The sequence below is a fragment of the Manihot esculenta genome, chromosome 18 (assembly GCF_001659605.2).
Source record: "Manihot esculenta cultivar AM560-2 chromosome 18, M.esculenta_v8, whole genome shotgun sequence".
Taxonomy (NCBI): Eukaryota; Viridiplantae; Streptophyta; class Magnoliopsida; order Malpighiales; family Euphorbiaceae; genus Manihot; species Manihot esculenta.
The window spans coordinates 10,835,123-10,849,400 of NC_035178.2; the positions used below are offsets into that span (position 1 = coordinate 10,835,123).

The 14,278-nt window shown below is 27.6% G+C and overlaps 1 protein-coding gene across 1 annotated transcript; it reads right to left on the minus strand.

Annotated features, from left to right (window-relative positions):
• Nucleotides 1–7,164: 7,164 nt before the first annotated feature.
• Nucleotides 7,165–8,423, minus strand: LOC110607066 (probable carboxylesterase 18). Its single transcript, XM_021746123.2, has one exon. The coding sequence runs from the start codon at nucleotides 8,350–8,352 to the stop codon at nucleotides 7,375–7,377; it is 978 nt and encodes a 325-aa protein (XP_021601815.1). The 5' UTR covers nucleotides 8,353–8,423; the 3' UTR covers nucleotides 7,165–7,374.
• Between the last annotated feature and the right edge of the window lie 5,855 nt (nucleotides 8,424–14,278).

A 14,278-nucleotide genomic window follows, 5' to 3' on the forward strand; every position in this document is an offset into this window, starting at 1 on the left:
TTTTAGTGTGTTAGTTATAATATTTAAAAAAATTACTATTTGATATAATATAGAAAAACTAATGAATGTGTATCAATTTTAAAATATATATTAAAACATTCTTAACATTTTAAAAGATTTATTAATTAGTTATTCTGATAATTTTAGCCGTTGAAGATTATAAAAAAACTAAAAAATGTCTTTTAATATAAAGGGACTAACTAATAAACTTTTTATAAAATTAAGAGATCAACTAATAAATTTTCTCATACTATAAATATTAAATAATAAAATATTTAATGATCAAGACTAATTAATAAAAATTTTTTAAAATCGAGAATCTATGGAGACTAAATAGTAATTTTTTCTAACAATTGTTAGGGTGTTTTACAATGTATTCCTTAAAGTATGATAAAAAATACAATTTAGTCCCTCATTTTAAATGATAATTAAAAAATTGTAAATTACCTTATTTATTAAGGTGTGATAATATTTATATATCCTTTAGGCATCAACTTGGATTGAGTGGCTTTGGTTCTTCCTTGTCTTATTCCTTTGCTGGTATATTACTTAGTACATCCTTTATTCTTTCACTATTTTCAACTTTCCACCCTTAGCATTTACAAATATTACTTAAACTATTATTGTCTTAATAAAAATGAATATATAGTCGAGAAGGAAAAGAAAGAAAAGAACTTTCCAAAAGAATAGAATTCCATTATATATATATTATGAAATATTTGATGTTTGTGAATGAATGAAGGAGGTGGCCCATGCTTTAATACTGATAACTGGTTGAGAATATTCCATTACTTCTCTCACAAGCTTTCTTTTTCTCCAGGCAAAAATATTTCATATATAGAAAAAAAAAAAAAAACTCACTTATTAGGCCATATCTATATAAATTAAGAAATAAAATTACTGTAATTATAAATTCTCATGTATTTATTCTTTAATTTCATATAAAGTCGGTTCAAGCAAAAAATTTCATATCTATATTGAAAAAGAAAAAGAGAGTTTTTTAATAAAAAAATTCAAATAAATCAAATAATAATTGATAGACTAGACGATAGATAGAAGAGAGATCGAATTGAATAAACCGAAAATTAAAACTTTGATATTTATAAAAATCAAATTGATTTTGATCAGAAATTAAATCGAATCGAATCAATTTGATTCGGTTCGATCTGATTCAGTTGAATCGCTTTAAATTTTTAATAAATATTTTATTTTTTACACTTTACTTTTAATATTTTAAAATTTAATTGAAATATTTTAATTTTAATATGATCTAATCTCTTTATATTATTAAAATTAATATATACTGATTAATTTAATTTGATTTGATTTTTTTAATTTTTTTTAATTAAAATTGAATCGAATTGAAATAATTAAAATTTTAAAAATTAAAAATTAAATTAAATTAAATTAAAATTTTAAATTAATTCATAATATTTTTTGATTTGAATCGAACTCCGGTAGGCGGTGGAAAGCGGCGATATTAATTGTTGGGAAAAGCATTAGTTTGTAGGATATGAGTAGTGGCTGGTGGGCTGCTGTTGTTTGCAACTCATTAAATATTTTTGTTTCAAATCTCATAAAAAAGACAAAATCTGTGTTGTGAAATTGGCGAGGTTTCCTCTAAATATCCTTTTCCTTTTTTCATCACCATTGCAATCTCTATCATATATAGCCCATCAAAGAAGTTTTAATTACTTAACTCTTTAAATTTTCAACCAATCGAAAAATAAAATCTTTCTGGTTGCAATTCCGAACAAAAAGAAAGTCACACCTTAGTTTATATATTATTTTTTAAAAAATAGAAATTAAATATTAAAAAAATAGAATATAAAATTTCTCATATTTATTCAGATATATTTATCATTAAATTAAATCTGTTATAATAGTTTATATGCTGCTATAATAATAGAAAGAATTAAATTATTATAAATATTAAAATTATAATAATTAAATTTTTTAAAAAGTAAATTTGAAAGACTGAATTACTATAGTCTTGCAATATTAATAGAATAATTATTTTATTAATAAAATGAAACTTTAAAAATTAAATTATTTTCATTAAAATGATAGAAATTAAATTGTGGATCTTATTAAATTTCATGTTATAAATTATCCTAAAATAAATTTGTACCACACTGAGTACAAAATGAGGTGGCATGAACATTTGAATTTTGAATATTAAATCCCTTTAAAACTTAAAAAGAAGTTTTTTTTTTAAAATAAATTTATTTAATACGAATTTAAATTAATTCTATCTGTGGGTTTAAGTTACTAAATTACATCTATAAAAAAAATAAATGTTTAAAAAAATTTATCTTAAATTAATAATTTAAATTATTTTAAATTTAATTATGAAATTTATTATGATTTTAGTTAATATGTTAAATATTTTATTAATCGAGTGCATCCATATACATGTAAAAAATTACTCACACCAGTATATATAGAGAGAATTGCCTCCGACATGAATTTGGATTGGCCCATCGTGGATGGACCTCGATCCATTTTCATCCATATTGTAAATTTGAGATGAATATTCTTAATAATCAATTAAGCAAAAGAAAATATTGTTTTTTTTTTTTTTCAAATTATGCATGTGGTTTTACAGACAAATTAGCCTCGAGTTTGGAGAAGATCATTGAAAGGGGCAATTACAATGATGGGTTAATTTTCTGTGTATGTAAAACGGATATTGAAGAATATCCTAATAAATCAAATAGAATAATTGATAACGTTCAATACCAAATAATCAAAATAAAATTGAGTAGTCAGTTAATTAGACTCCAATCCACATCGTAATATCAGGGCAACCGGATCGTTTCGATTCGAGACGAGTATTTGATCAGTTTGATTTAAAATCAAATCAAATTAAATAAATTAAAAATTAAAATTTTAGTATTTATACCAATCGAATCGAATCATTTTTTATTAAAAATTAAATCTAACTGAATTGGTTTGATTCGATTGATTTTAAATTTTAATAAATTTTTTATTTTTTCTTTTATTTTTAATATTTTAAAATATTTTAATTTTAATATAATCTAATCTCTCTGTTTATTAAAAATAATATACTATTATCACTAATTAGTTCGGTTTGATTTTTTTAATTTTTTTTAAATTAAAATTAATCTAAATTAAAATAATAAAAATTTTTAAAATTAAAAATCGAATCGAATCAAATCAAAATATATAAAAAACTATTTCAATTCGATCAATTTTCTAATTTGAGCTCAATTTGCTCGTTAAATAAATAGTGTTTGTAATAATTTATGAAAAAATTTGAAATTATTTCCTAACTTCACATTTATTAAAGAATTTATATTTTTTAAAAAAGTTAAAGTAAATTTTTTTAATTTATAGTAATTTAATGAACTATTTCAGCAATAGTGTTTGGAGTATTCAATAATTTAGAGTGTAGATAGATAAATGGTGAAGGAAAAGTAACCTTTCTGGATATTTCAAGGAATATTCATTTTGTTAGGATTCTTATCTTATTCATGGCCATCCAAGTATTTTATTTTATTTTATTTTATTTTTTTAAATTATCTCCTCGCTTCCATAAACCTTCAAAGAAAGATATGCCACATGCACTTTTGACATAACAGCCACGTAAATTTTCAGGCATCTTGAAAATTTGAAAGTGCGTATGTTACAGAAAATAAGCCATTTTTTTATTTTTTATATTTTCTTCATTATATTATAAAATTAAAAAACATGATTTTTTGAAGTAAAAAAAATATGGAAATTCATGTATGAATAGAATTTAAATTAATAAAATATGATTTTTCATAATTATATTTATGTATACATAAATTTTTTTATTTTAAATTAATATAAGATGTATCATTTTTTTCTTTATTTTTTAAATTAATATAAAAAGTATTATAAAAAATAAATATATTTTCTAAAAAATAATAAATTGAATATATTTTCAAGTTTTAAATTGAAAATAATTTTTAATATTATATGAAATGAATACATTTTCTCAATTTTTTTTAAAAAAATAAATAAAATTAAAATAAAATTAAAAATCATAAAAATTGTTTTATGTAACTAAACCTAGCCTAATATTTATGTTTTCTGCATTTTAATTCGATCTTTTTATTTATAAATCTATTATTTCAATTTTTTAATTGAATAAAATTATAACCTCAATTTAAATTCAAGATTTATAATTGAAATTTGAAATCTTAAATTTAATTTTATCCATGTTGATAGATTCAAAATTTTCAATGAAAATAATTTACTATATGCACTTTATTTATTTTTCTAATTAATAAATTTATTCTAGTGATGAAAAAAAAAAAAAAAAAAAAACTTGTCTATAACTCTTTGCATGGCCGACAATCTTCAACCTTCTAGAACCATATGCTCATCACCAGATCACTGCACACATATAGTAGGATGAGCAGTATTCGGTTCAAATTGAAAAAATTGATCAAACCGAATTGATTTAAAAATTTAGTTCGGTTTTTTATATATTTTGGTTCAATTCAATTTGGTTTTTAATTTCAAAAATTTTAGTTATTTCGGTTCGATTCGATTTTGATAAAAAAAATTAAAAAAACCGAACCGAACCTATTAGTGATAATAATATATTTTTTTAATAATTAGAGAAATTAAATCATATTAAAATTAAAATATTTTAATTAAATTTTAAAATATTAAAAGTAAAGGTTAAAAATAAAAAAATTATTAAAAATCGAAACCGATCAAACCGAACCGAATCGAACCGAATCAGACCGATTCGGTTTGATTCGATTTCTAATCAAAATCAGTTCAGTTTGATTTTTATGAATACTAAAATTTTAGTTTTCCGTTTATTCGATTCGGTTCGATTTTAAACCGAACCGACCGAATGCTCACCCCTACATATGAGGAGATGGGAGAGGTTAAAAATTTTAATAATAGTTTTTAAAAAGCATTTTCAATATGGTAAAAGAATTATTATTTATAAAAATAAATATTATATTTAATTTAAAAATAATAAAAACGATGAAAAATCAATTTGAATTTATCATTAATTTATTTAAAATTAAAAAACTCAAACAAATGAATTATTTTATAAATATAAATATATTTTGTAAAAAATATATTCCGAACAAAGTGTTGAAGCTCACATCGTTAAATATATTGATCCGTTTAAAATCAAGAATTTTATAAGAATTTAAAATTTAAATATTTTTTTATAATTATTTTTATTTAAAATGAAATAATTTAATTTTTTTTTATTAGTTAGGTAGGGTTTACATGTGATTGGTTATTTGTCGTGTGATGAGATTGAGACCTATATGTTTATGACTAAAAAAGCCTTTCATAGTACCATACAAGATGAACACGTTCCTTCTAAAATTAACTTAAATTTTTGTAAATTTTGTCAATTTGGTATGTTATATTAAAATTGTTAATTTTGGATTAAATTAGAAAATAGCATAAAGATTTAAATTTTATAAACAATTGGAGCTACATAATTTATTATTTTTAATAAAAATGATATGGATCTTTATCTTTCTTAAAAGTTAGCTCTTTCTTAAAAAGTCACCATAGACATTTATCAGATGAATTATACATAGTTTTACTCGATTAATAATATGAACGAATTTATTAATGAATTTCAAAATTTATTGATAATTTTTAATATAAAAATTTTTATGTAAAATTTCAGTAACAGATTAGAAATAAATTTTAAATTTATTGATAATTTATAAATTTATAAAATAATTGATATTAATTTTTATCAATAAATTTAAAATTATTAATAAATTTATTGATAATTCACTATTATTATTAGTAAATTTTAAAAAGTATTAAAATTATTAATAAACTCTAAATCTGACTGTAATTTACAAAGAATTCGGAAATTTATTATCAAATTTTATAATCAAATAAAAGAAATGCAGCTGATCTTAAAAAGTTAAATATTTAGAATTTTGTTGATTTTATCCAAATATTTTAATTGGTTTTATTTATGTGTAGAATAAATTTAAATAGGAAGATTTATAATTTAGTCTCTGAGTGTTGTCATTATTAATAAGTCATTCCCTATATTTTTAGAAACTTATTAAAATGTCCTTATCTTTTTCTCTCTATCAATGAAAGTCCTTCCGTCTATTTTTGTCGTTAAAAATATAGCAAAAGACCAAATTACCCCCTTTCTTTTCCTTCTCCTTTTTCTTATTCATCAATTCTTCCTGCTTCTTCTTATTCTTCTGCTTCTGCTTCTTCTTTTCTCCTTCATCATCATTATCTTTTTTTCTTTTTTGAGGAGGAGGAGGAGGAGGAGGAGGAGGAGGAGGAGGAGGAGGAGGAGGAGGAGGAGGAGGAGGATGATAGACTATTTCGTTGATGGAAAGAAACAATAAGGACGTTTTAATAGATGTGAGAAAAGTTAGAGACTATTTCGTTAACAAAAAGAAACGATAAGAACGTTTTAATAGATATGAGAAAAAATAAGAACGTTTTAATAGATTTCTGAAAGTATAGGGAGGGACGATTTTATTGATGGAAAGAAACTATGAGAATAGACTATTTCATTGACGGAAAGAAATGATAAGTACGTTTTAATAGATATGAGAAAAGATAGGTACTATTTCATTAACGGAAAGAAACGATAAGGACGTTTTAATAAATATGAAAAAAGATAAAAATGTTTTAATAGATTTTTAAAAATATAGGGACTAATTTATTAATAATAGCAATATCCAAGTACTAAATAAGGGGTTTTATTTGAGGGTAAAATTAGATTTTAAAAATTTTCTCTCCTCTTTTATCTAATTTTAACGGAAAAAACAACGAAATAACTATTTTATTGATAAAAAGAAAAAATAAATACGTTTTAATAGGTTTTTAAAAATAAAAACTGACTTATTATTAATAATAGTAATATCTAAAAATTAAATTATAAATCTTCCATTTAAATAATTATCAAGATTACTAAAATAATTACAAAGATTACATATTATACGGGCTAATTGATTTTATCTATGTGTCGGATAAAGTCTACATTTAGCACACTCTCTTGATATTAAATCACCAAAATTAAAATATTCGAATAAAAATTACTAAAATACGTAACTATTTAATTTTTTAAAATCAATTAGTCTATATAATATGAAAAGATAATAGAGAGCGAAAACATTCGTAAATATAATTATTTTTTTCCTTAATAAAATTGTATAATAGCTATCAATTTTTAACCATCCACATACATACATATCAATAATGATCGACTTGCGATTCTACATCGACTATTCTATATAGCTAATGCATGATATACTTTCTCCATTTGGTTACACTATTGTCATAGTAGCACCCTTTATTTTTTCAAGTGTTTGTCTAAGAGAGTGTGGGCCAATCATGAATGTAGTAATTATCTCATTTAGCCGATTGTTTTTGTATGAAATCTTTCATCTCCTTGAAGAACAATGAATATTCGGGTAGATCCGGAAACCCCCAAAACCCATGGATTGCATTCGGATATTCCACCAAATACACTTGTTTTCCTTCTTTCTTCATCCCTTGGTAGTATCTCCTTTGCCAATCTTGCAATATATCAAACCCTCCGATCACAAGAAGCATATCAGGAAACTTCACACCCGAAATATCATCCGATTTGGGTCCGAATACATTCGATGCCGGGTGGTCTCGATCCGACCCTTCTGGTAAAAACGCCTTCCAAAACCAATCCGTAAGCTTAAAATTCAGAACCGGACTTCCAACCAATCGGATCTCCGAACCAGTCCTCTCTTCTCCACCGAAAAATGGCTGCAATGATACTAACCCAATTATCTTCAACTTCTGGAAATCATATCCACTTGCTCTGACGGCCGAATGGTGGATCAGATTCCCGCCGGCACTATCTCCGACCAGAAAACACCTGTTTCGATCAGCAGAAGGAGGAAAACAGCCAAAATTCTCATCGAGAAATTTGAGGAAATCAAAGCAATCTTCGTACTGGCATGGAAACCTATGCTCTGGAGCGAGGCGGTAGTTGACGGAGACAACAATGGCTTCAAGTTCAGACGCGAGACTCTGGCAGCATATTTCAGTGGCTGTAGAATCGGCTGTGAAGAAAGAGAATCCTCCACCGTGCATGTAGATGATAATAGGGCTGATAGTGGAGGTGGAGACGGAGTAGGGGACGTAAAGGCGGAACCAGAGATCGCGGGAGGCGTCAATGATGATATCAGACGTTTTGACACCATTACGAGGAGTTTGAGAAGCAGGGACTTTGAAGTCGAAGAAGCTCCAGATACGGCGGTTGACAGTGAAGTTAGACCTGCAAGAGGCGGAAACGGCGGTGGAAAATATGAACAGAGGGATGCGAGCCTTCCATGGGAGATTGTAGGACATTTCTTTCTTTGTTTAGTGCGTAATTAGAAAAGGAATTGAGAGTGTGAGAGGGTTATTATGGAAATTAGTGGAATAAATATAAAGAAGACAATGAGCCGGCCAACCACACTGATCGGTTCTTAATGCATAGTTGATTTTAAAAAAAAAAATTATGAAAAAATTTATTAATTAAATTTTCAATTTTAAAAATATATAAAAATTATTGTATTTTAAAATATTTATTAATTATTTTTTTAATGTTAATTATTAAATATTTTATTATTTAATTTTTATAATTAAAAAAAAAACTTAATCTTTTAAATCTATAAAAATCTATTAATTAGTTTATTTATATTTAAAATAGTTTATTTATGTTTAAAATATTTTAAATTTTTAATAATATTTAATAGATAAAATTAATATATAAATTAATTAATAAATTTTTTAAAATGTTAAAAATATTTTAATATATTTTTAAAATAAAAAAAACTAATTAATGAATATTTGGAGAGATTAAATAATCAATTTTTTTTAATGACAAAGCATTAAATTCCCCAGATCTCCTCGTCTGAAAAAAAAAAGTAAAAATAGCAAAAATAGAAAAGAAAAATAAAAATTTGTGGGGCGTTCATGGCATGAATTCTCCGATGGGTACAAAGCACAAAAGGTTAGAAATTAATTATTTAAAATTATTATTTAGTTAGTATAGAATAAAAAATTTATTAATTAAAATATTATTAAAATTTTGAAAAATCTAATAATTATTATTCTTATTAATTTTATAAGTTAAATATTACTAAAAAGAACTCATTTAATCCCTTAATTGTTTTCAAAAAGGTATTTGAAACGTACAGTTAAAATAAATTAATATATTAATTAATAGACTTTTTAAAATAATAAAAAAATTAATATAAATTTTAAAATTAAAAATCAATTAATAAATTTAGTCATATTATAAAAATTAAATAATAAATTTTTTATTAATTTATATCATTCTCATCAAATTAATTGGAGACTGGCCTTGGCTTTTATATATTAATGAATTAAGTTTGTATTATTGTTAAGGATGCTACTATCCGTCTTATTTTCAGCAAACAATTGATGCTCTTCAACTAAGAAAGCAAACTAAAATATAAAACGAGGCACATCAATTCCAATTAACTCAGCTATGCAATTTTGATTGAAACATTACAATTTCTCAATTACATAATGCTACTAATTAATTCTGATCACCGTCACTTTTTGTAAAAAATATGTGACTGACCCTAAACTTAAATTTATCAGAGAAAATAACGTAATAAGAGATAAAGAGAGTAGACCCAACTATTTCACAACCCATCAGCATGCGCGTCGGAAGGGAATTAAATGGCCGCATGACAAAATTTTATTATTTGCTTTTCTTTATTGCTTTCAGTATTAGTTTAATTCAATCAATCTCAAAACCCTTCTTTATTTTACTTTCAGTTTGTTTACTTGGTCTTGATAAGGAAAATAGATAAGTATCAATTTCCTGTGAATTCGATCCTTTTGCCACTATCTACAGTTGTCATATTGTTGAAAGGTTATTTTTGACCGGTTTCGACAACCGCACAGTCACATGCTATGCAACTTCATGATGCTGTCGATAAATTTTTCATGACTATTTTTGCAGTGTAAGGGTGTGATAAAGCCATGAAATGGGCTAATTTACTTAATTATGGAATTTTTTCCATTTGAATTGGGCAAACCGTCGATGAAGTCCATGGTGATGTCCTACCAGACTCGGCAAGAAATGGGCAAAGGTTGGAGGAGCCCTGCTAGGGACAGTGTGTCAGCCTTAGTGCACTGGCATACATCACAAACTCTGACATGGTACGACATTGTATAGTATATGGATGGCTAGTAAAACTATTGTGTGAGCCGCTTGTATGTCCTTAATACCCCGAAATGTCCTCCATGTGGAGAATCATTAAATTCCCATAATAGTTGTGAATGACATTGGAGTGAGGTGGTACCACCATTCAGTTATGGTAGTAGATTAACCCATTGCATTGGTTATAATTTTTTTCCGGCTTCGCATATTCTTGCCGTAAAATCTTCTACATGTATGGATCTGCGGCTGCAACTACTTTGATAGTATCCCACATAGTAGTTTGCAGTGTAAAAAGAGCATTAAGGACAAGGCTTCCATCTATCTGAAATAAGGCATCTACCACATTGTTTTCTTTGCTGGGCTTATATCTAATTTCGTAGTCATATCCCAGCAGTTTGGATACCCATTTTTTCTGATTGGGGTTATGATGCGTTGCTCTGAAAGATGTTTAAGGCTTTTTTGGTCTATATAGATGTAGAATTTGCAAGTAAGTATGGTCGCCGAGTTTGTATAGCATGAATGACGACAAGCATTTCCTTTGCATAGATGGACTAATTCTGCTTAGCAATCCCGAGAGCTCGGTGGATGAATGCAATGGGCTGCCCATTTTGAGTTAAAAATGCACTGATCCCTTCGCTCGAGGTATCTGTGTTTGATGATGAACGACTCACTAAAATTAGGCATGTCAAGTTAGTGTGGAGGTCATGGCACCTTTTAATTGTTGGAATGCAGTCTCTGCTTCAAGAGTCCACTGAAACTGTCCTTTCTCAAGAGATTGGTTAGAGGACCGATGAGCAAGCCATAATTTCGGATAAATTTTCTGTAATATCCTGTGAATCCTAAAAAATCACGCAATTCTGTGATGTTAGTAGGCTGAGGCCAATTAAGCATTACATCAATATTTTTTTTTGTCCACTTTGACTCCTTGGGGTGTGATAATGTGCCCCAGATACTCTAGTCCTTACATTCCAAATGCACATTTTGATATTTTGACAGAGACTTGGTTGTGCCTTAAAATTTCAACAACCTTCTATACATGTTCAATATGCATGATCCAATTGGGGCTATAAATTAATATGTCATCAAAGAAAACAAATATGTACTTGCGAAGGAAAGGTCTAAATATAGAGTTCATAATAGCCTGAAATGTGGATGGGGTATTACATAACCCGAATGGCATGACTAAGTATTCATAATGATCATTATGGATAAGAAAAGCAGTCTTATATATATCAGAGGGATGAACTCGTATCTGATGATAACCAGGTCACAGGTCAAGTTTTGTGAAGTATTTAGCCCCATGAAGTTCATCAAGCATGTCATTAACAATGGGAATGGAAAATCGGTCTTTAATGATTATTGTGTTAAGTGCTTTATGTTCAGTATAGAACCGCCGAGGCCTATCTTTTTTTTACCAGTAAGACAAGGGATGAAAAAGGTCTAACACTAGGTCTAATTAACCTCAATTGCAATATGTCATGAAATTTCTTTTCAATTTTGGCTTTTTGAAAATATGCATACCTGTAAGGTCAGACACTGACTAATTCAGTACCTTCCTTGAGGTTGATACAATGATCTATTTGCCATTGAGGTGGTAACTATGTTGGTTCCTTAAAAAGTTTTCCATATGACTGAAGTAATTGTTCCATATCTGAATGCAAGTCCTCAGTGGAATCTTGCAAAATGGCCTGAAGATAGATTGCAAAGACCGAGTGCCCTTGGTTCACTTCTTTTGACAGAGCTTGTACTGTGACTGGCTGGATTGCTCGGGCATTAATGCTTTGTATTCACTCATCCAATTGGAAGTCCATGGTCATTTGTTTCCAATTGCACAACACATTTCCCGGCTGCTCCAACCACTATACTCCCAAAACCACATCCAATCCTATTAATGGAAGAGCATATAAGGTGATGACAAATGGTATACCTTGGAGAAGGAGGGATACATTGTCAAATCTCCCTTGACATCGTAAGGCTTTCCAATTGACCACTTTTACTTCAAATGGAGATGTAGGTGTCACTGGTAATTGTAATATGGTGGCTATCTTCTCGTTTATGAAATTGTGGGTTAACCCACTATCAATAAGCACCACCACTTCATGAGAATCAATCTTAGCTAGAACTCTCATCATTTTATGAGTATACTAACTAGACAGTGCATGTAAGGAGACTTCGGGTGATCCTTCTAATTGGTGTCGAAACTATAAAAAATAACATATTCAAAACCAACAAATATAAATTACATATAGGGTGAATAGGATCGAATCCATAAGGAATTGACACTATGAATCGACACTAAGAATCTCCAATCAATAACTAGAAATATAAACAACGAAAATAAAAATGGGGAGCTTTGATGAAGAGTGAAACCAAAATAAAAATAAAAATAATTAAAGAAAGCAATAATCAAGAGAAAATCAAATCAAATCAAATAAATTCTAATTGAAGATTATGATCTATTTCAGTTATGAGAATTGATCATAGAAACAAAAATATCTTTATTCATCCAATAAATTGGTTCTAATTATGAAAGACGCTCCACATAATCAATCTCCCCTTAGGTATAAATTAATTAGAAAATATTTACTAATTAACCCTAGTCAACAAACATCTCAAAGAATGTTTATTGGATTGAATTTATCAACCGCCTTAATAATTAGAGAGACCCAAATCCTAACTAACAAATCAAACCGCGTGGTGAGCTTAAGCTAGATCATGCAATTCCTTTATTGTTACTTGTTGTTGAATAACTCAAACAACTACAGATTTCAAGCATCCAAACTAACGATATATCACTTTGAAAATATAAACAATGGGTCTTATTGATCAAATAACAAAATAATAGTAATATTAAGAACTGAAATTGCATAAATATTGAAAGAACAAAAGATGAACAATGATGTCCAGATCTCACAATTCATAGAGAAATTGAGATTTCACCCTATCCCCAACTAGAAGTAAAGAGTTTAGCCACACATGACTTGAAATAAAATATAAAAAAAATAAAATAAAAGAAATTGGTTGAAGAAAAAGAGATGACGCATGAGGCTGCAGCCCAAGCTAGGTATTTATAGTAGCTGAACCATAACAGAATCCTTGCAAAATTTTCCTAAAGATTTTAATTTGAATTACTTTATTGAGAGATCTCCTTTTGATTTATTTCCTTAATGAGAGATTCCTTAATTTTTGGGAGAGATCATGTCGCACTTAAAAGAGTGATATCCGGACTAAAATGCGTGAGATGACATATTCTTTAATGAAAAGATTTGATTTTTTTTTTGCTTCAGGTATGCTTCAGCTGCTGTTCGAATGTTTGCCCAAAGACTTGGGAAAATCTGTGGTTAAATCTTTTCAATCATTGCACATAATCAACTTCTTTTCTCATGATTTTGGCTAATCTTTTCTATCATTTGCTTTTCTACAAAAACATGACAAAAGGTGTAGAATTAATAGAAAATCACTTATATAGGTGAAAGAAAAGAAGGAGAATATATGCTAAATTTATACTCTATCAAATACTCCCATACTTGAACCATGCTTGCCCTCAAGCATTCAAACAATTTAGATCAACTTCACTTTTTTATCTAGACTTTTGGATTGAAGCATAATAGTATACTAGTATGCATATAACTGTAACAGCCCGGAAACCAATACCCCTCTGTAACGGCCCGAACCGCCACCGGCGCTAGGATCCAGATCGGCTTAAGGCCGCCGGGACCCGTAGCAAGCCAAACATACTTCCTATCACCTGGTCAAATCCCATACATGATCAAAACTTTAACATAAAACCTGTAAAACTGAACATACACCAAGCTTGATCCGTATGCTAAAACATAACTGTGAACATAAACTTTCCCATGCTAGAGCCCTCATCAAATGCTCTAGCTGGGTCAACATTACATACAACAAGCCTGGTTCTCAACTCAACATAAAAACATTACATAACCATGCATCAACAGGGATTAACCAGTCTATAGGGCCAAGCACACTCTAATCCATAAACATAAACTCTACTATCAGTTACATACATTATTTCAAATTACATTACATCAACTTATATTACATGTCCACTTCTAGAACTACTAGACTGCAACA